The 23551-nt window shown below is 46.3% G+C and overlaps 1 protein-coding gene across 1 annotated transcript; it reads right to left on the bottom strand.

The window, feature by feature from the left end:
• Positions 1-1534: 1534 nt before the first annotated feature.
• rpusd2 (RNA pseudouridine synthase domain containing 2) lies at positions 1535-12689 on the bottom strand. Its single transcript, XM_038782967.1, has 4 exons — positions 12268-12689; positions 6780-6994; positions 5659-5955; positions 1535-2896 (listed from the first exon to the last, which is right to left on the bottom strand). The coding sequence occupies exons 1-4, from the start codon at positions 12500-12502 to the stop codon at positions 2147-2149; spliced, it is 1497 nt and encodes a 498-aa protein (XP_038638895.1). The 5' UTR covers positions 12503-12689; the 3' UTR covers positions 1535-2146.
• Between the last annotated feature and the right edge of the window lie 10862 nt (positions 12690-23551).

Below are 23551 nucleotides of genomic sequence, written 5' to 3'. Positions count from 1 at the left end.
GCAAGTAACTCACCTCCTGACTCCTCAAAGCCTCTCCACCATCTACACAGCACGTCACGAGTGCACTGGTGATGGGACAGCTTCCACACTGATGTCGATCAATCCCATCAAGAACAAATCTCTTTCTCATTCCACTGCCCCAAATATCTCCTTCCATCACTTCTAATGCGACTCACACATATGCAAGAAAAATAATCGTAGTTGTGGGGGCCTACAAGTCTGAGTGGTGAGACAAATAAGAGTCAATTCTGGACTGTGAGACAATGAGTAAAGAATGTTACTGTTAATGTTGTCAGCTAGTCTGGGCATAGACAGGGATTGTAAGGGAAGAATAGTTCTATGTAAAATAAAGAGGGGGAGATAGAAGTGTCAAGCCCATGTTTGAAAGCTGTGATCCCTTACGTAGAAAGCTCTCCACAGAATCTCTACAACGCAGATAGCCATTCAACCCATCAAGACATCACCGACCCTCTAAAAGAGCAACCCGCCCTCCCTAACCCCATCTAACCTGTACATCACTGGACACTAAGGGATTTGGGCAATTTTAGCATGACCAATCCTCCTAACCTGCACATCTTTGGACTATAGGAGGAAACCGGCGCACTTGGAGAAACCCACGCAGACATGGGGAGAACGTACAAACTTCACACAGGCAGTCACTCAACGCTGGAATTGAACCCGGGTCCCTGCAATTCTTTTTTTAAAAATTAATTTTGATCGGCCAATTAATTTTTTCCAATTAAGGGGCAATTTACCATGGCCAATCCACCTAACCTGCACATCTTTGGGTTGTGGGGGTGAAACCCACGCAAACACAGGGAGAATGTGTAAACTCCACGCAGACGGTGACCCAGGGCCGGGATCGAACCTGGGACTTTGGCGCTGTGAGACAGCAGTGCTAACCACTGCACCACCGTGCTGCCCGCAGTTTTTTCTTTTAAAAGCTTTTTAAAAAAATAAATTTCAGAGTACCCAATTCTTGTTTTCCCAATTAAAGGGCAATTTAGTGTGGCCAATCCACCTACCCTGCACATATTTGGGTTGTGGGGGTTAAATCCACGCAGATATGGGGAGAACGTGCCCACTCCACACAGACAGTGACCCGGGACCGGGATCGAACCCGGGTTATCGCCGCCGTGATGCAGCAGTGCTAACCACTGCACCACCCTGTCGTCCTTTGGAAAATGAAGCAGTAATGTGACTTGGCGTAGGGACCAAGTGGTGTGACACAGTCCAACTAATGGCACATCGACAAAATGTCCTTATGTAGTAACATTATCATCAAGACAGATTACTTATGAAACCAGATGAGTCCAGTGTTCGAGTATTCAGGCCCAATCTCTTTAGTGCTGCATGCAATGCAGTATATGAGTATTTCAATCAATAAAGAGTACAATCAGACATCTCAGCATTTCCTAGTCCTTGAATCTGTTTTTAGGGAAAGGATGCATGCCATCCTATTAACCCGACACTGTATCTCTCCCATTCTGTCACCCCTGCCCCCCAGAGTATCTCTCTGACTCCACTGCTCATATTATTGGCACTGTTATATTTTATTTTCCCTGCTCATACAAAATCCAAACAAACAGGAACTGAGGTATAATTATAAAATGCTGTTATACAATATACAGATCAGTCGCAGTGGTTAATAAACATTTCTGTCATGTCCATTCGGCAAGCATCCGATCAGTAAATTACATCAAAAGAAATGATCAGGGACAGTACTGTGGTGCTCACTGACTACCCTCCATGATGGGTCTGGCTCCACAGGCATTAGCCACCCTCGCTCACCCATACCTTCCTTAAGCGGTCACTACTCTTTCAAGTTCAGATCTAGTAGATAGACCAAGTGTCATATCACAAGGTAAGTCAGCTTGGAACGAGGGTTACAGCAGGACAACAAAACTAGCACTCAGACTGAATGCAGAGGGTGTGTGCCTTCAATAGCATTTTCATACATAAACAGCTTGATGCTTATCTCCATGGAATTGGCTGTATTTTTCAGAGACTCCCACATTTACTGGAAGCACAAGTTTCCACTTCCACCAGCCCGCCCTCTCTCCCACCCACTCGGTAGCATTATAACATTCGAGTTTGTGTCTGTCTACATGTTTGGTACAGGTTTTACACACACAGTGATTGGGTTTCAATCCTCTTGCCAGTCAGCAGCCGCCCACTTTGGCAACATTGAGCTATACTCCCAGTCTAGACCTTTGTAGTTCAGGGCATGGAGGTACATGACCAGGTCCTTTGCGGATGGGTCCTTCCTAACCAACTTGCACTCGCCACACAGAGTGTCCTTCACAACCACTGGCTTCTCTTCCACCTTACTGGCTGTGGACTTGGTTACTTCCACAGAGTTGTCATCTGCTGCCTTCTCCACTTGCTCCTCCGCAACTTCACTCTTCACATCAATAGTCCCTTCAGTTTGGCTGTTGAGTGGCAGAATGGATCTCTCAGTGTTCTCGATGCTACCTCTCTCCATGGTACAATGGTTGTCCTCTTCCGGGAGATCCAGTAGATCCAAGCTTTCTTTCAACCTGTGAACATCCACCAATGCCGTCAGCAGCTCATCGTCCGATTTATCCAACTTACCCGCTTTGCCCCTTTGGGGTCCCCAGGCTTCAGTATTGTAGACAGGGTCATTGACAATGGGGTGACCCAGGTACTGGAGATGGACCCGGATCTGGTGGGTACGCCCAGTGTGGGGGAAGCAGCGCACTACACTGGATGTGCCGTTGTAGCTCAGTTTTTGGAACAAAGTTCTGCATGGTTTTCCTGAGGGGTCCACTCGGCACACACCGACTTTGTAGGAGATAATGAGGATTGGCTCCTCACAAGTGATTTCGCCATCTGGAAACTCTCCCTGCACTCGGCACACATATTCTTTCTGCACCTGAAACAAAACGGCATCAGTCAGATTACACCTGTAGATCAGGCTCTTGATATACTGGACAAAGCAGCGCAGAGTAACTGACCATATAGATCATGGAGTCCATCCTTCCCATCTCTATAACTTCCAGTAACCTTAATCCACCCACCCCCATTCCCTTACCCCTCCCCAAACTCAAATCTCCCTTCGCCTCTTGTTTTTCATTTGGTTGCCTCCTTTACCTCAAAAGTATGGAAACTTGGGCATGGGGAATGCATATGTGGAGCTCACCCCACCCACCATACTATGGATTGCTGCACAGTTCTCCATGATCTCACTCAGGTGGTCACTCTACATGTGGGTCTGTACAGGGAATGTTAGTAGCTATTCAATAACAGAAGGCATCACAGGCAAGCCCAATACTGTTCCAGCAGTAGGACATCGGACGGTGATCAGGAATGGGAACCATGAAGAGTTTCAGATACCTGGGGGTGCAGGTGGCCAGGAGTTGGGGGACTCTCCATACGCTTAATTTTACCAGGCTGGTGGAGCAGATGGAGGAGGAATTTAAAAGGTGGGACACGGTACCGCTATCGTTGGCGGGTAGAGTGCAGTCCGTTCTCCCGAGGTTCTTGTTCCTTTTTCAGTGTTTGCCCATCTTTATCCCTAGGGCCTTTTTTAGAAGGGTGACTAGCAGCATCATGAGCTTTGTTTGGGCGCATGGGACCCCAAGGGTGAAGAGGGTCTTCTTGGAGCGGGGTAGAGATGGGGGGGGCTGGCGTTACCCAATCTCTCGGGGTATTATTGGGCGGCCAATGTGTCAATGGTGCGCAAGTGGATAATGGAGGGGGAGGGGGCAGCATGGAAACGGATGGAGAGGGCGTCCTGTGGAGATACAAGCCTGGGGGCCCTGGTAACGGCGCTGTGGCCGCTCCCTCCTACGAGGTATACCACGAGTCCGGTGGTGGCGGCTACCCTCAAGATTTGGGGGCAGTAGAGGCGACATAGGGGAGAAGTGGGGGGCTCGATGGAGGCTCCGTTAAGGGGGAACCATAGGTTCGTCCCGGGGAACATTGATGGGGGATTTCAGGGTTGGCACAGAGTGGGCATCAGACAGCTGAGGGACCTGTTTATTGATGGGAGGTTTGCGAGCCTGGGGGAGTTGGATGAGAAATTTGGGCTCCCCCCGGGGAACATGTTCAGGTATCTGCAGGTAAAGGCATTTGCTAGGCAGCAGGTGGAGGGATTCCCTTCGCTTCCCGCGAGGGGGGTGAGTGACAGGGTGCTTTCGGGGATCTGGGTCGGAGAGGGGAAGATATCTGATATCTACAAGGTTATGCAGGAGGCGGAGGAGGCGTCAGTAGAGGAGCTGAAAGCTAAGTGGGAGAGGGAACTGGGGGAACAGATCGAAGACGGGACATGGGCTGATGCCCTGGAGAGGGTTAATTCTTCCTCCTCGTGTGCGCGGCTTAGCTTCATCCAATTCAAGGTGCTGCACCGGGCCTACATGACTGGAACGAGGATGAGTAGGTTCTTTGGGGGTGAAGACAGGTGTGTCAGGTGCTCGGGGAGTCCAGCGAACCATGCCCACCATGGGCATGCCCGGCACTGGAGGAGTTCTGGAAGGGGGTGGCGAGGACAGTGTCGAGGGTGGTGGGATCCAGGGTCAAGCCAGGATGGGGACTCGTGATTTTTGGGGTTGGGGTGGAGCTGGGAGTGCAGGAGGCGAAAGAGGCCGGTGTGCTGGCCTTTGCGTCCCTAGTAGCCCGGCGAAGGATCTTGCTACAATGGAAGGATGCGAGGCCCCCAAGCGTGGAGACCTGGATCAATGACATGGCGGGTTTCATTAAGCTAGAGAAGGTCAAATTCGCCCTGAGAGGGTCGGTACAAGGGTTCTTTAGGCGGTGGCAACCTTTTCTCGACTTTCTGGCTCAACGATAGGGTACTGGGACAGTAGCAGCAGCAACCCGGGGGGGAGGGGCAGAAGGGGGAGGGAAAGGGGGGGGGGGGGGGGCGGCGGACAATGACTATGTTTGTTTATTTAATTTTAATTTATTTTTAAGTTCTTTTGTTGTTCATTGGGGTTGGGGGGGGGGTGGGGGGATGTGATACATATGGTCTGGGGGTGTTACAGTTATTATGGGTTATTTTGTTGCATTTCATTGTTTGTCGTTATGTTTTATATTTTCTGTAAAAAATTCCAATAAAAATTATATTTAAAAAAAGGAATGGGAACCATGGCTACTACTCCACCTCACTCCCTACTCCAAAAGCACCAAAGCCAATGGTAGTGTGACGAAGTCAGTGCTGGCACTCTCTCATCTGTGATGGTAGGTTGTGGATTAGAGTGCCGCTCCAGGATTTAGAACATAATCCAGGCTGACAATGCCAGTGCAGCATAGCCAGAGTGCTGCACTGTCAGAGGTGTCATCTTTTAAAACAGAGGTCAAACTGAGGTCCTGTCAAATCTCTCAGGGACATTTTCCTCGGAGTTTCAGTCAATCCTCAAGCAAAATCACTGAAACATATCATCACATTGCTGTTTGTGGGAGCTTGTTGTGAGGAAGTGGCTACCACATTTTTTATATAACAGAGATTACACTCATTGGCTGTAAAACACTCAGGAACGTGCCACGATTGTGAAAGGCGTTCCGGAATATAAGAATTTCTTCCTTAGCATTGTCCTGACTGAGGATGGCCAATTGGGGATAACCCGGAGTTCCAATCCTTTGAGCCAACATCGAGACAGAGCCCGAGTTGGCTCAGAGATCTTCTTCACACAGTACCTGTCTCTCTCGGACTTGCTGATCCATTTTCTTTGACACTTCGAGCGTCCTGGCAAACATGAGGACCCCAGAGGCGAGCCTGTCCAGCCGGTGGATGGTGTGGAGCTCTGTCAAGCCATGTTCCTTACCCAGGATAAAGATTATAGTATTGTGGCGGAATCGGCCACAGGGATGGACTGGAATGGAGGCCGGTTTATCCACCACAACTACCTCCTGATTCTGAGTCAGTATCTCCATTGGCTGAGCTGTGACAGGGGGTTCGTGCCTGTGTACCGTGTTCCTCATGAAATCATTGTTCTAGAAGATGGTGAAGGAAACCGTTATTATAAGGTAGCAATGTTCCTTTGGTTGCAATGTGCAGCACATTCCAGTTTTCTGCTCCACTGAATATACACACAGAGTTTGGGAATATCACTAACTATATCTAGCTAGCTCCTCGCATCAATCAGAACCTCTGCTGGTTCAATAAAATGACAATTTCATGTCTCAGGTTCACAATTCAGGAGCCTGGCTGGACAACAGCCAAGCAATGAAAAAGAAACAGAAAAGGTATGCACTCACAGTTAAGGGAGGACGTATCCTTTTTCAAGAGCAATGACCCTGCTCAGGTAGGCGTTGCATGTGCCCACTTCCTGACACCCTTGTACCACATTCTACTGTGTGTGGATAGTCAAATGTGAGGTGCAGAGACCAGCTCAGTCAGGTCCACATTTACAGTGTGCAACAGGAAAAATGAAGAGAATTTAAACCCCACCGCCACTACTGACTGCAGACAAAGCAAGACAGAGAGAAGCTTTCGAAGGAAAAAGAGGAGCTTTCTGAACCTCCCCCTCCCAATTAAATATTGGTGGTGAAATGATTACAGCTCACTGACTATTAAAAGATACATCGAGGCTTACCCCTTGTGGCCCAAGATGCTGGCTAGTGAATAACTGAACTATGCACCATTACAGTGGCCATTTAAGAATAATTTTATTTAACGGACGGACCTGTACACTTAACGGGCAATATCATTACGCAAGCTAACCATAGCAAGAGAACAGACCCTTTTATGTTAAGCTGTTCCTAAATCAGTGCATTATTCAAAAATCACAAAAAACACCATAGTCCAGTGACTGTACCTTTAAGACTGTGTTAAGGTCAGCAGGTTCCTCATTAAGCCGAATTCTGCCAGCTTCGGCAGCCTGGGTATAATACTCCATTGGCTCGACCCTGAACTCAGAGCTGAACACTTCTCGCAGTGTCTTCCCAACCCAACGCCCTTTACAGTAAGTCTGGAAGTCAAAGTAGTAGGGAAACACCTTCCTCAGTCCGTTCTCAAAGTAATATTGGGTTTCTAAAGGGAGAGATGTGAAAGGAGAGTCATGGATTATTAGCTGGTCACTGGCACGTTTTATAACATCGGCATTGTACCTGGATCATAAACTCTTCACAGTCGGCCTCCAGCTTTCCCATGAACTAGCTACCGCATGCTGGGTCCGCAAACCAGCACAGAGTCCTTCTTAACGCGAATACCGAGACAGTCAGCGGCATCAGGCTACTTAACTTTGAAGGCAGCACAGGGGAGCTTGATATCCATATGCCAAGCCTTCTCATTGGAGTGGGTGGCTAAATTTGCTGGATTGGAGGCCTTGCAGGTCATATCTCTCCTTAACCTAGTTGACCTATTCAGTATAGACCAGCGATGAGTTAGCAACTCTGGGATGGGAGGATTAATTACCAAAAGGACTCTACCCACAGCTCCTCGTGGGCCAAGCATCTTCTGACACTCGCCATCCAAGCTCCTGGGGCTTTATCGACAGAGGTGGAACCTGAGGACAGCCTGCTCCTTCAGTGGGGAACACCAGCCAGAGCAACATGAACTGAAACCCATTTGCCGGACTGACTCACTCAACATCATAAACAATATTATTGAAATCCACATAACTCCATTAAAGAGAAATGTGAAATAATATTTAAATATGGTCAGTGACAGCCCCATCACCAAATCAGATGGCCATGCCTTTTTCAATGAAGAATGTAGAAGAGCATGCTAGGGCAGATGAACTGAATAGCTACTTTGCATCAGCCTTCATGGTGGAAGACACCAGTGGGATGCTCGAGCTCCAGGAGAACCAGGGGGCAGAGGTGAGTGCAGTGACCATTACTAAAGAGAAGGTTCTGGGGAAACTGAAAGGTCTGAAGGTGGATAAGTCACCTGGACCGGATAGACTATACCCCAAAGTCCTAAAAGAGATTTCGGAGGACATTGTGAAGGTATTAGTGATGATCTTTCAGGAATCACTGGAGGCAGGAAAGGTCCCAGAGGACTGGAAAGCGGCTTATATAACACCACTGTTTAAGAAGGGAGGGAGGCAGAAGACATGACATTATAGGCTGACTTCGGTCATTGGTAAGATTTTAGAGTCTGTTATTAAAGATGAGATCACGAAGCACTTGGAAGTGCATGGTAAAATAGGACTGAGTCAGCACGGCTTTGTCAAAGGGAGGTCATGTCTGACAAATCTGCCTTCTTCGAGGCTATGTCCAAAGTGGTGGGGGTGAGGGTGGAGCCATGCCCGATAGTGGCGGTCTTCGGGGTTTCAGACCAGCCAGATCTATTCCTGGGGAGGAGGGCGGACGCCCTTGCCTTTGCCTCCCTGATCGCCCGCCGTAGAATCCTGTTTGGCTGGCGGTCAGCAGCACCGCCCAGAGCGGCAGACTGGCTGTCCGACCTCCCGGAATCTCTCCAAATGGAGAAAATCAAATTCGCCATCCGAGGGTCAGACGACGGCTTCCACAGAACGTGGGAGCCATTCATGCAATTGTTCCGGGACCTGTTTTTGGCCAACGAACAAGAGGACGAATAGTCGGGTGGCCAAGAATCAGGGGAAAATGGACGGGAATCGGGGGAAGGTAGCCGGGGGGGGGGGGCTACGGGTTCGTTATGGGGGTTTGTTCGCATGGTTTGACGCTTATTTATTTTTCTTGTTAATTTATTGTTTTTGTATTGGAGGGGAGGGGTTACTGTTTTTCTCTGTTGTGATAAAATTTGTTGTTGAAAACTTGAATAAAAATTATTCAAAAAAAAAAAAAATGTCTGACAAATCTGTTAGGTAACAAGCACGTTAGACAAAGGAGAACCAGTGGATGATTTGTTTAGATTTCCAGAAGGCCTTTGACAAGGTGCCACATAGGAGACTGTTAAATAGGTTAAGGGCTCATGGTGTTCAGGGCAAGATCCTGGCATGGATAGAGGATTGGCTGACTGGCAGAAGGCAAAGAGTGGGAATAAAGGGGTCTTTTACAGGATGGCAGCCGGTGACTAGTGGTGTGCCTCAGGGGTCTGTGCTGGGACCACAACTTTTTACAATATAATTAATGATCTGGAAGAAGGAACTGAAGGCACTGTTGCTATGTTTGCAGATGATACAAAGATCTGTAGAGGGACAGGTAGTATTGAGGAAGCAGGCGGGCTGCAGAAGGACTTGGACAAGCTAGGAGAGTGGGCAATGAAGTGGCAAATGAAATACAATGTGGAAAAGTGTGAGGTTATGCACTTTGGAAGGAGGAATCTAGGCATAGACTATTTTCTAAATGGGGAAATGCTTCGCAAAGTAGGAGCACAAAAGGACTTGGGAGTCCTTGTTCACGATTCTCTTAAGGTGAACGCGCAGGTTCAGTTGGCAGTTAAGAAGGCAAATGCAATGTTAGCATTCATGCCAAGAGGGCTAGAATACAAGACCAGGTTCTGAGGCTGAATAAGGCTCTGGTCAGACCCCATTTGGATTATTGTGAGCAGTTTTGGACCCCAAAGGAAGGAAGGATGTGCTGGCCTTGGAAAGGGTCCAGAGGAGGTTCACAGAATGATGCCTGGAATGAAGAACTTGTCGTATGAGGAACGTTTGAGGACTCTGGGTCATACTCGTTGGAGTTTAGAAGGATGAGAGGGGATCTTATTGAAACGTACAAGATAATGCGAGGCCTGGATAGAGTGGGCGTGGAGGAGATGTTTCCACTTGTAGGAAAAACTAGAACCAGAGGACACCATCTCAGATTAAAGAGACGATCCTTTAAAACAGAGATGAGGAGGAATTTCTTCAGCCAGAGGGTGGTGAATCTGTGGAACTCTTTGCCGCAGAAGGCTGTGGAGGCCAATTCACTGAGTGTCTTTAAGACAGAGATAGATAGGTTCTTGATTAATAAGGGGATCAGGGATTATGGGGAGAAGGCAGGAGAATGGAGATGAGAAAATATCAGTGATGATTGAATGGCTGAGCAAACTTGATGGGCCAAGTGGCCTAATTCTGCTGCGATGTCTTGTAGTCTTATTAGTGATCCCTGTACATGTTGGTGACCTGATGTCACTACAAAGGACACATGTGCAAATAAAACAATATAAGCAGAATGCAATAGAAAATGCTAAGTCATTTCATAACCAACTGATGAGGTCAAAGCTCTGTCGGAGGAGGGGGGGGGGGGGGGGGCAAAGACACAACTCCATGAACATCCTCAACAACGGCGCAACACAGAATGACATTTGGAACATTTTTAGCCAGCAATGCCAAGTGAATAGTCCAGATGGGAGGTGCCGGAGGACCCACCAGCATTGTCTCCCGTTCAAATGTACCTTAACTTTTGAATTTCAGCATTAGTTTTTTTGAAAAAAAGAGTATCTAATTCATTTTGTCCAATTAAGGGACAATTTAGCATGGCCAATACCTACGTGCACATCTTTGGGTTGTGGGGGCGAAACCCAAGCAAACACGGGGAGAATGTATAAACTCCACATGGACAGAGTGACCCAGAGCCGGGATCGGACCTCGGCGCCATGAGGCAACAGTGCTAACCATTGGAATTTCAGCATTAGTGAGGTCCCCAAAGCTTGTGATACTATTGCAGCCCTCAATAGCTGTGAATTTCCCAGCCGCAAGTGCTAGATGATTATTTTGCTCACAGGAGTGAGTGTTGATGGGAAAGCCATTCCCAATTGCCCTTGAGCAGGTGATGGTGAATGTCTTCTTGAATTTCAACAATGTATATTTATATAGAACCATTAATGTAATGAAACATCCCAAGGCAATATAGAGTATTGTTAAGCAAAATATGACACCATGCCACATACGGCGAGATTAGGTCACATGATCAAAAATTACATCAAAGAGGGAGGTTTTAACAAGTGTCTTAAAGGAGGAAAGTGAGATAGAGGCAGAGAGGTGTTGGGAGGGGATTCCTGAGCTTGGGGCCTAAGTAGCCAAAGGCACAGCCACCAATGGTGGAGCAATTATAAATAGGAATACACACAAGAGGTCAGATTTAGAAGACTGTCGATATCTAATAATAGTCACTTAAAAGTCACAAGTAGGCTTCAATGAAGTTACTTTGAAAATACATTCCGGGAGGCCAGTACGGGAATTGAACCCGCGCTGCTGGCATTGTTCTACATTACAAGCCAGCTGTTTAGCCCACTGTGCTAACCAGCCCCTAACTCAGACTGGAGTTGTGGGGCTGGAAGAGATTTCTAGAGATTGGTACAGGGAAGCCAATGGAGAGATTTGAAAACAAGGGTGGGAATTTTATAATCAATACATCACTTGACCAGGAGCCCATGTAGGTCATGGAGGGTAATGGTGGTGCAGCTGAAATTTCTAAGATCCTGGGTGGCACAGTAGGTTGCACTGCTGCCTCATAGCACCACAGACGGGGGTTAAATTCCGGCCTTGTCTGTGTGGAGTTTGCACATTTTCCCCCATATCTGCATGGATTTCCTCCAGGCACCCCGGTTTCCTCCCACAGTCGAAAGATGTGCAGGTTAGGTGGGGTTACAGGGATAGGGCAGGGGAGTGAGCCTAAGTAGAGAGTTCTCTCGGAGTTTGGCGCAGACTCGTTGGACCTTCTTCTGTGCTGTAGGGATTCTATGACCATATACTTATGGAGGGTAGCACAGAACATAGTGCAGAAGGAGGCCATTGGGCTGGTTTAGCTCACTGGGTTAAATCGCTGGCTTTTAAAGCAGACCAAACAGGCCAGCAGCACGGCTCAATTCCCGTACCAGCCTCCCCAGACAGGCGCCGGAATGTGGCAACTAGGGGCTTTTCACAGTAACTTAATTGAAGCTTACTCGTGACAATAAGCGAATTTCATTTCATTTCATTTCAAGTCTGCACCGATCCACATTAAGCCCTCACTTCCACCATATCCCCGTAACCCATAACCCCTCCTAAACATGTGGGTGACCAGCCAATATGTGTTGGAATAGTCGATTCTAAAGAGAATGAGGGCGTTAGAGGGCTTCAGCAGCAGACAAGCTGAGACTGGGTTAAAATCAAGTGATGTTGCAGAGGTAGAAAGAGGCGATGAGTGTGAATATAAACCACTGCAGTTCACGTGGTGCAGGCACATCCACAGTGCTTCTGGGATAGGATTGCACGTTATATAATGTACTAAGATGAGGATGGGTGAAGGGGGCAAGGTAGTTTGAACATAATGACAGCAGTAAGACAGGACAGAACTAAGAGACAGATATGGATTCTGCTTGGAGAGTCCTACCCACTTTACGCATTACTGATTTTCGTGAAACAATTGGTTCATTTTAATGCGGTGAGAGTGGGGCCCGACCGCACACTTTACCCCTGAAGTGCTGATGACTGAAGCTGATGCCTGAACTCTTCTTCCTGGGCGGAGGCACATAGCGGTCACTCTTGCCCTTCTTGTTCCTGGTTTTTTTTGTCGGGGGTTGGCCGTTGCCCTGGAGCCCGAGTCCCGGCTCCTCCTCGATCTCTTTCCGCTTGTCGCCGCCCGCGGACCCGCTCATCCTGGCGCCGACCACCCGCACTCGAAACAGGCAAGAGAGCGGACACCTCATGGCAACTTCCTGCCTGGGATCTCGGGGGGCGCCGCCATTCACTAACGGACCCCTGGGCGGGCGTCAAAGATGTGCCTGAAGAAAATATATTCACATTTGTGATGCATTAACTTTGAGGAACGAAACGCAAGGAGTAGATCTGACCAACTCCATCCGATAAGCATTGAATGTCTGCAGCCAGCACTCCTCCGCCAGATAGAAATATTGACACCAGGGCCATTCAGGCCTGGGGCCTGTTCATGCCAAAATTAGGCCACAGTTTATTATCTGTACCTTAAATCCATCTATCTCCAGCCCCCCCCCCCCCCCCAGTTTAACTGATCCTAGAGTGGAACAGGTTCCAAATTCCCACTACTCTTAGTCTCAGAAAGTGCTTCCATTTTCCCCTCCTAACAAGCCTGACTCGAATTTTCAGGTTACTCTTGGATTGGATTTGTTTATTGTCACGTGTACCGAGGTACAGTGAAAAGTAGTTTTCTGCAAGCAGCTCAACAGATCATTCAGTACATGGAAGAAAAGGGAATTAAACAAAATTCAAGAAAATACATGAGAATACATAATAGGGCAACACAAGATATACAATGTAACTACATAAGCATTGGCATCGGTTGAAGCATACAGGGTGTAGTGTTAATGAGGTCAGTCAATAAGAGGGTCATTTAGGAGTCTGGTGACAGTAGGGAAGAAGCTGTTTTTGAGTCTTCGTGCGTGTTCTCAGACTTCTGTATCTCCTGTCCGATGGAAGAAGTTGGAAAAGTGAGTAAGCCGGGTGGGAGGGATCCTTGATTCTGCTGCCTGCTTTCCCCCGGCAGCGGGAGGTGTAGATGGAGTTCATGGATGGGTGGCAGGTTCGTGTGATGGACTGGGTGGTATTCACGACTCTCTGAAGTTCCTTGCGGTCCTGGGCCGAGCAGTTGCCATACCAGGCTGTGATGCAGCCCGATAGGATGCTTTCTATAGTGCATCTGTAAAAGTTGGTAAGGGTTAATGTGGACATGCTGAATTTCCTTAGTTTTCTGAGGAAGTATAGGCGCCGTTGTGCTTTCTTGGTGATAGCGTCGCATGAGTGGACCAGGACAGATGTTTGGTGATGTGCAACCCTAGGAATTTGAAATTGCTAACCATCTCCACCTCGGCCCCGTTGATGCTGACAGGGGTGTGTACAGTACTTTGCTTCCTGAAGTCGATGACCAGCTCTTTAGTTTTGCTGGCATTGAGGGAGAGATTGTTGTCGTTACACCACTCCACTAGGTTCTCTATCTCCCTCCTGTATTCGGACTCGTCGTTATTCGAGATCCGGCCCACTATGGTCGTATCGTCAGCAAACTTGTAGATGGAGTTGGAACCAAGTTTTGCCACGCAGTTGTGTGTGTACAGGGAGTAGAGTAGGGGACTAAGTACGCAGACTTGCGGGGCACCGGTATTGAGGACTATTGTGGAGGAGATGTTGGTGTTCATTCTTACTGATTGTGGTCTGTTGGACCTGTCCTGGAATCCCTTCACTAGAAGAAACTATCTCTCACTGTCCACCATTGATCATCTTAAACGCCACAATTTTTCCCTTAATCTTCTATTATCGAAGGAACACAAGCTGTTGAACCTATAGAACCTGATTTCATACTGTAATACTTTTAATTCTTGGGCAAATCTGTTGCTGCACCCATTGCAAGGCATATGCTTTGTGAGGTAAGATGTACAGGCTGACTGCAGTGCTGCAGTTGGGGTTTACCCAGAACTCTGTACAGTTGTAAAATAACTTATGCCCCTAAGATAAAGACCAAATTAAATGTAACCTTTTTATTTTGTACCTGTTCAGTAGACTTCAGTGATTTTTTAACTTAAGGCCCCTAAATCTGTCTGCTCGTCCACAGTTCCTAGATTCTTTCTTGCCATTTCGAAAATGCTCTCAGAAGAACAGAAGCACAGTAAGAAGTCTTACAACACCAGGTTGAAGTCCAACATGTTTGTTTCAAACACAAGCTTTCGGAGCGCAGCTCCTTCCTCAGGTGAAGGAGCTGCGCTCCGAAAGCTAGTGTTTGAAACAAACATGTTGGACTTTAACCTGGTGTTGCAAGACTTCTTACTGTGCTCACCCCAGTCCAACGCCGGCATCTCCACATCAAGAACAGAAGCATTGGCAGCAGGAGTAGGCCAGTCAGCCCCTCGAGCCTGCTCCAGTATTCGTGACTAATATGAATGTGGCTTCATCTCCATTTTCCTGCCTATCCTCATAAACCTTGACTCCTTTGTGGATCAAAAATCTACCTAGTTCGGCACTGAATGTGTTCAATAAGTCAGCTTCCACTGTTCGCTGGGGAAAAGCAGACTAACAACACTGAGATTTTTAAAAAATCACTTCATCCCAGACTTAAATGGGAGACCTCTAATTTCTAAACTGTGTCCCTGGTTCTAGATTCACCCACAAAGGGAAATGTTCTCTCAGCAAGCACCCTATCAAGTCCCCTCAAGATCTTATATGTTTCAATAAATTCACCTCCCATTCTTCTAAATTCCAATGGGTGTCAGCCCACCCTGCTCAGCTATTCCTCATAAAGTGACCCCTTCATCCCAGGAATCAGTCGATGGAACCGTCTCTAATCTACATCTAACGCAATTATATCCTTTGTTAAGTGGGTCAGTGACTGTGTGGAGACTGCCCCGTGCCTGCGTGGGTTTCATCCGGGTGCTCCAGTTTCCTCCCACAAGTCCTGAAAGATATGCTTGTTTTATTAGGTGAATTGGACATTCTGAATTCTCACTCAGTATACCCGAACAGGTGCCAGAGTGTGGTGACTTGGGGCTTTTCATGGTAACTTCATTGCGTTGTTAATGGAAGCCTACTTGTGAGAATAATAAAGATTATTATTATTTGCCTTCTTAATCACTTACATACTAACGTTTTGTGATTCATGTACCTTGGCATTCAGATCCTTCTGTCCCATGAAGTTCTGCAGTCTTACTCCATTTAAATGATATACTGTTTTTTTATTCTTCCTCACCAGAGTGGACAAGTTCACATTTTCCCACATTGTACCCCATCTACCAAATTTTTTTTTAAAAATTCCAATTAAGAGGCAATTTAGCGCGGCCAATCCACCTAGCCTGCACATCATTGGGTTGTGGGGGTGAGACCCACACAGTCACGGGGTGAAGCCATCTCCCAAATTTTTGCCCACTCACTTAACTTATATAAATCCCACTGCAGACTCTTTATGTCCTCTTGACAACTTACTTTCCTATCTTTTTGCCATAGATTCCATAGTTACCATAGATTCGGTCCCTTCATCCAGATCCTTGATATAGATTGTGAATAGAATCATAGAATTTACAGTGCAGAAGGAGGCCATTCGGCCCATCGGGTCTGCACCAGTTCTTGGAAAAAGTACCCGACTTAAGCCCACACCTCTACCCTATCCCAGTAACCCCACCTAACCATTTTGGGCACTAAGGGCAATTTAGCATGGCCAATGCACCTAACCTGCACATCTTTGGACTGCGAGGAAGCCGCAGAGCACCCGGAGGAAACCTGCGCAGACACTGCACAGTCAGTGACCCAAGCCAGGAATCTAGCTCAGGCAGCAATTCTAACCACTGCGCCACCCAGTGATTAGCACTGTGCCTCACGGTGCTGAGAACCCAGGTTCGATCCTGGCCTCGGGTCACTGTCCACGTGGAGTTTGCACATTCCCCCCATGTCTGCATGGGTCTCACCCCTACAAGCCAAAGATGTGCAGGATAGATGGATTGGCCAAGCTAAATTGCCCCTTAATGGCAGCACAGTGGTGCTGTGGTTAGCATTGCTGCCTCACGGCGCCGAGGTCCCAGGCTCAATCCAGGCTCTGGCTCACTGTCCATGTGGAATTTGCACATTCTCCCCGTGTTTGCGTGGGTTTCGCCCCCACAACCCAAAGATGTGCAGGGTAGGTCTTTTGGCCACATTAAATTGCCCCTTAATTGGAAAAAAATAATTGGCCTACTCCTGTTGCTATGTAGTGGCAGACATTTAAGAACATATTTCATAATTCTAAACAAAGATATATTTCATTGAGGAGGAATTTACCAGAAAGATGTACCATCCATGACTAAGGGTGGTATTACATTCAAAGAAAAACTTGTTGTGTTGTGAAGATTTGTTGTAGGCCAGAAGATTGGGAATGTTAGAAACTAGTAAAGGATGGCCAGGAAAATAAAGAGGGAGAAATTGATGTATGAGAGAAAACTAGCATGAAATATGGGCTGGTTTAGCACAGGGCTAAACCGCTAGCTTTTAAAGCAGACGAAGGCAGGCCAGCAGCACGGTTCAATTCCCGTACCAGACTCCCCAAACAGGCGTGGAATGTGGCGGCTAGGGGCTTTTCACAGTAACTTCATTTGAAGCCTACTTGTGACAATAAGCGATTTTCATTTCATTTCATATAAAAAGATGATAAAGGTTTTTACAAATTATCAGAAATGTGGAAAGTTAAAGTGACAAAGATGGTTATGGACACAGGGGGAACGGTACATCATAGTCATCGGTGTCCTAGATGGGGCACCAGTAGTCCTTGTTAACGTGTACATTCCCAACTGGAGTATAAAGAAGGCCATGGTGGAAATCCCTTACATAGATGCACACCGACTGATCATGGGGTGGGGGCTCTTTAACTGTGTACAGGATCCACGAATGGAGGTTGGACACGGGAAGAGAGGGTGGCCAGGTAACAGCTAGTTGGCTCCATACTGGAAGTAGACCGGCGATATTCCAAGGCCCAGATGCTAGAGCTCCTGGCGGAGAGGAAAAAGCTACAGATGGACTTTGACCTGCTCTCCATGAGGAAAGCCATGCACTAATTCCGCCAGGCACAGGGGACCCTTTGCGAGCGCGGAGACAAGGTCATAGAGAGTATTAGCTCTATGCAGGCGGGGAAGGTGCCGGGACCATATATTTCCAGGCAAGAAGGCTTCCTCAGAGCGTGGGAACCATTTACTCAGTTGTTCCAGGACCTGTTTATAGCAACAACCAGGAAATCAAAGATTCGGAGGGGGTAGCCACAACTTTTTTGTTTTAATTTTTAAGAGTACCCAATTCATTTTTTTCCAATTAAGTGTCAATTTAGCATGGCCAATCCACCCAGCATGCACATCTTTGGGTTGTGGGGGCGAAACCCATGCAAACACGGGGAGAATGTGCAAACTCCACACAGAAAGTGACCCAGAGCCGGAATCGAACCTGGGACCATGGTGCCCTGAGGCCGCAGTGCTAACCCACTGCGCCACCGTGCTGCCCCAACCACAACACAGCAAGGAAGGGGGAGAGGGGGGGTGGTGAAGTGGGGTCAGGAGAACATGGAACTCATCCAAGCCCAACAAAGGAACCAGGAGACCAGGAGACACAAGGGAAAGCAAAGGGAAAGCCGATGGGAAGTGAAACGTAGGGGTCCACAATCGCGATTGCAAACACTGTAAGGAATTTTAAAAAGGGGAAACTATGATGTATCTATGTAAATAGTCAAAGCCAATCTATGTGTAAATAGTTTTAGTTTTACTTCTTATATTCTCTTGTTTAACTCCTACAGTTTGTTCATATTTATATTGTATACCAAAAACTCAATAAAAACATTTAAATAAAAGGAATGTGGAAAAATCATGAGATTAACAGTGAACTTGAAATGAAAATTAAATAACAGAAAGGTAACAACACCAGCAGGCACCAAGACAAGGAATTTGAGCTTGGTCGACAGTAGAATCCACAGAGGGAAATATCAAAGAGATTGAACAGTACATCTGCTAGCACCCTCATTGGAAGGAGTCTAGTTCTCCATCCAACAGCCAAACAGGCCAGTTCCATCTGTGATCCAAGCCACCAGAGGCCTGTTTCATCCAACATTTAGAGCCATGGCAGATTGCAGATATTCTCTACAAGACTGTTTTGTGCCTTCGATGAACTAGGAAGAGACGTTTCTCCGGACTTGGTTAAGGTTAAGTGGTATTGTGAGGTAACTAACTGTGAACTGGATTTGACTTATAGTGTTACTAAAATTAGATGTTGCTTGGGGGTGTCTCAGTTAGTTCAGGAAATGTGGGTATTTTTGGGAATAATAGGGCAGTACGGTGGTGCAGTGGGTTAACCCTGCTGCCTCACGGCGCCAAGGTCCCAGGTTCGATCCCAGCTCTGGGTCACTGTCCGTGTGGAGTTTGCACATTCTCCCCGTGTTTGCGTGGGTTTTGCCCCCACAACCCAAAAGATGTGCAGGCTAGGTGGATTGGCCACGCTAAATTGCCCCTTAATTGGAAAAGATGAATTGGGTACTCTAAGTTTTAAAAAATACGTATTTTGGGAACAAGAGGTAACTTCAGTGTCATAGTGAATATTAGCCTTTTGTTGTGTGTTTTATCTTTTCTTTTACTTCAATAAATATTCTTTATTAATTGTTTACACAATGATTGGACTGGTTCGTCACTGGGTTGTACATTGTTTCCTCATATTATTCCAAACAAACATACATCACTAAGAACCAGTGTTTCAAGTTATCCTTTGGGGTTTTGAGACACTACCACGGGTAACATCAGCACGGTTCTTAACAAAGGATATAAAAAGGAAAAGAGTAGCTGAAGTGAGCATTGGTCCCAGAGGGTGAGACTGTGGAATTAATGGAAAACAAGGTAATGACATGCTTTGATCAAGTATTTTGTTTTCACAGTAGAAGACACAATAAGCATCCCTAGAATTGTTGGAAATCAAGAGGCAAAAGGGAGAAACTTAAAACAATTACTATCACTAGGGTAAGGGCAAATTACTGCAGATGCTGGAATCTGAACCAAAAACAGAAAATACTGCACAATTTCAGCATTTTCAGATTGTCAAATTGTTAATGAGTGAAGTGCTGGGGCCTCAACTATTTATGATCTGTATTAATTACTTGAATGAAAGGACTACATGTATTGTAGGCAAATTTGCACATAATACAAAGATAGTTAGGAAAATAAATTGTAAGGAAGCTAAAGATGTTTGCAAAGGGATGTAGATGGATTAAGTCAGCGGGGGAAAAAACTGACAGATGAAGTATTACATGGTAAAATATGAAGTTGTCCACTTTGGCAAGGAGAGAAAAGTAGAGTATTATTTAAATGGTCAGAGTCTGCAGAGAGGAATAATAATAGAAGGACCTGCAGGTCGTTTTACGTGAATCACAAAAAACCTACATGCAGATACAGCAAGTAATTCATTTAAATTTATTTTCCCAATTAAGGAGCAATTTAGCATGGCCATTCCACCTACTCGGCACATCTTTTGCGTTGTGGGGGTGAGACCCATGCAGGCAAGTGGAGAATGTGCAAACTCCACAGTGACCCGGGGCAGAATCAAATCCGGGTCCTCGGCGCTGTGAGGCAGCATTGCTAACTACTGCTCCACCGACAAGTAATTAAGAAGGCAATTGAAACATTGGCCTTTACTGCATGGGGATAGAGGATAAAAGTAGTAAGTCTTTCAACTCTACACGGCATTGGTGACGTCACACAAAGTGTAGTTTTGGTCACCTAATTTTAGGACATTCTTGCATTGAAGCCAGTTCAAATGTTCACTAGGATGAAGGCATGCAGAGGATGTAGGAGGAAAGTTTGAGCCTATCCTCATTGGAGTTTAGAAGAATGAGGTGTAAACTTATTGAAAGAAAGAGTCTCAGGGGGCTTAACAGGGTACATGTTAGAACATACAGTGCAGGAGGCCATTCAGCCCATCGAGTCTCACTGACCCACTTAAGCCCTCACAGCCACCCCATCTCCATAACCCAACCTAATCTTGTTTTTGGACAAATCCAAATTTAGCATGGCCAATCCACCTAACCTGCACGTCTTTGGACTATGGGAGGAAACCAGAGAACCCGGAGGAAACCCATGCAGTCACGGGGAGAACGTGCCGACTCCTCACATGTTGAAGATGTTTCCGCTCAACCTAGAATGGGGAGGGGAGGGGAGGCACAATTTCAAAATTAGGGGTCTTTCATTTAAGACAGATATTTCTCAGAGGGTCACGAGTGTTTGAAATTCCCTTCCCCAGTAAGCTGGGTCTTTAAATATATTCGACACTGAATTGGACAGAATTTCAATTTGACAAGGGAGTCCAGGGATACATAGGGGGAGGGACAAGCATGAAAAAAAGAATTAAGGTCACATCAGATCAGTCACTGTCTTATTGAACGGCAGAGTAGGCTTGAGGTGCTGAATGATCTACTCCTGCCCTATTTCTTATGTTCTTTAGCAGTGATAAGATTTAGCAGAGGTGTACAAGCCACCGAGCAGTGTTTCATACTGATACTGGATGTCTGCAATGCAGCTTTGTGAAGAAAAAAAATCTTCCACAACTTAAAAAAAAATGAATTGAGTACCCAATTATTATTTTTTGAATTAAGGGGCAATTTAGCATGGCCAATCCTCCTAACCTGCACATCTTTTTGTGTTGTGGAGGTGAATCCATCGCAGGCACGGGGAGAATGTGCAAACCCCACACAGTGACCTGGGGCCAGGATCAAACCTGGGGCCTCAGCGCCGTAGGCAGCAGTGCTAACCACTGCACCACCATAATCTTCCACAACTTGATGAGCACAAATCACTCAAATGCTTCTGAGGAAGGTGTTGCTCCTGCAGCCAGCTCCGAGGAACAAACTTTTCCACAAAGAAACCGACAAAAATACACATAATAAACACTGGTGCACCCTTGGCACACGGGTCTTTTATTGCTGTTAGTTCTGTACAGAGGTGAAGTTAGAGCAATCAAACTGCTCCAGGGATCATTCTACAGTAGTGAATGATTCATGCAATTCTCATCCCTTCTCTCTGAAATGCATAGTTTAATGCAAGCTGCCTCATGCATCTAGAAAACATTTAGCACTGTAATTCCATAAAAAAATTCAAATAACAAATTTAGACAGATTATAAACCCAGCACAGCGCTGGCTTAATGAAGAGAGATCTGAGACATTGTGCTGCAACCGAAGGGCATGACCTGTTCCAACTTGAATCAGTCAATACAGATAGTTAGCACTGGGAGGGGAGCATGTGACAGACTATAGGTACCTAGCCCTACTCTGTGGCTGAAGCCTCATTCAAGCAAATAAATCAAGGAACAGATTGCCAATTAATAAAGTTTCCTATTCAGATTTTAGAATTGATCAATTCAGTGTAAACCAATGTACGTTTGAAAGTACACAAGTCACAAATCTGGCCAGTGCCCATATGGGACTGAAAAGGGAAGATGCTAATGCTCGGGATAAGGACATTTTAAACTAATCTCATCTAACACTCCCAGGACAGATACAGCAGAGGTTAGATGACGAGTAAAGCTCTCTTTAGACTTCCCCAAATCACTCCCAGGCAGATCCTAATGTCATTAAGGATTGGATGAGAGAAAAGGGCTGGTCCATTCAACAGGGATAGATCTACTCCCTTGCAGCAATGCAGAGAAAGAGGGTTACACAGAGTAGTCATGTGCCCAAATACCAAACCTGCAGGAGCCGAGTAAGCTGTGTAACTTGCCCTCCTACATGTTTCTGCTGTGAATCTTTATCATTGGACTCCTTCAAAGGCTACAAGGTCATGAGGAAGGGGTAAAAATATACCACAGCTTACACTTCAATGTGTTGGAAGACCCCATTACCAACAATTCTTGGAAATGGGGCAAAGGAGAGACTAAACCCAAATGAGAGACATCCACAGCAGGGAAATGGAGAGGATACAGACCTCACTGGAGGAAATCAGACAAACTCCACAACAGATGACCGATGCTTGACTTTTGTTTGCCACTGTTTTCAATCTCGTCATAGGTTATGAGTTAGCCCCTACCTGTGGAACATTTCCTCTTTACAGAAATACACCTGCATTCTGTTCAACAACTCTGACCGAGGCCTGATCATGGCTTCCCGAGTTGCCAGTGGCCTGACTCAAAGGGGAAGGGGGGGGGAAGATATCCTACCGCACGCCAGCAGCAGAGTAAAAATTGTCCAGATTCACTATGGAAACTCCAGCCTTCCCTCTCCTGTCTCAGGCTCCTTACAGTCACTGTTCTCCTAGCTGCATAGCACATTGCCTCATTCTCTCCATGTCTTTACAGCAAATCAGCTTTGCGAGCTGAACGATAATGAAAGGATGATACATCTGCAGTATATTTTAATTCCTATTGCTCAGTGTCTGTTAATGCATAATTAAACATTGGATTGATTTCATTACAGACCTAGCTACTGTATATAATACATTTTTGAACATGCATAATTAAAAACTCAGCCTCCTTTGCCCTGGATTCTTGTGGTCAGTTCGAAGTTCTGCTGACACTCTCCAGTTGAATTCCTGCAGCTTGCACCCAAATTTACACAGCAGCAAGCCCCAAACCTGATGTGTTGATGGATAGTAGACCCTTGGTAGCTCAGATGGATACCTGGCCCACTAAAAATGAGCGCCTGCAGTCCACAGAAAGCGTGCTGTGCTCAGATTTGAAATTCCTGTGATGGGCCTGCTTTGGGTATTGTCCTGTTCGCAGTTTCTTCTCCTGCCCACTTTCCAATGTGCACAGGTCCTGCAGTGCTGTTTCCAGCTTTCTCGAGGAGCTTAGATGGTGGCCACCAGAACTGTCCAAGCACTACATCCTCGATGTCACAAGTATTGCTGGCTAGTCTAACCACAGCCAGGAACAGAGCAATTCCAGTGCCCCTAGTTTGAAGGTTTCTAACACTACAAGTCAGCTTGTTCCAGAATAACTAGGTTGAGGTCTGTTCGGTCATTTTTCAACCACTTCTCTCCAAGCCCCTCCTCCCTTACATTGGTACAGCATCACGAACACATGTACAACAGTTATTGCTACTAATGGCACATACTCTAAAATCATATGGCTTTATTTGCATTTTAATGTGACTACAATTTGTGCTAAGAGTTTCATTTGCAGGTGAAACCCAGGAGGTATTTAATAATCTTCCCCAAAGCTGAATTATTTTGCAAAGCGCAATCTACTTAAAAAAAAAATGAACAGTGACAGTTATACTACAATCTGATCTCTGAGTCAGTCTCAACCAGCATGAGCGAT

This window comes from Scyliorhinus canicula, chromosome 2 (assembly GCF_902713615.1).
Source record: "Scyliorhinus canicula chromosome 2, sScyCan1.1, whole genome shotgun sequence".
Classification (NCBI taxonomy): Eukaryota; Metazoa; Chordata; class Chondrichthyes; order Carcharhiniformes; family Scyliorhinidae; genus Scyliorhinus; species Scyliorhinus canicula.
This window is presented reverse-complemented; position numbering and strand designations above follow the sequence as displayed.

Excerpts from the sequence above, each read along its gene's own strand:
- rpusd2 (XM_038782967.1), bottom strand. The coding sequence starts at position 12,502 with ATGAGGTGTCCGCTCTCTTGCCTGTTTCGAGTGCGGGTGGTCGGCGCC. Across the intron at positions 6,995-12,267 it reads CAGTCATCAGCACTTCAGGG|AAACCCAATATTACTTTGAG; the intron begins GTAAAGTGTGCG and ends CTCTCCCTTTAG. Across the intron at positions 5,956-6,779 it reads ACCTTAACACAGTCTTAAAG|AACAATGATTTCATGAGGAA; the intron begins GTACAGTCACTG and ends ACCATCTTCTAG.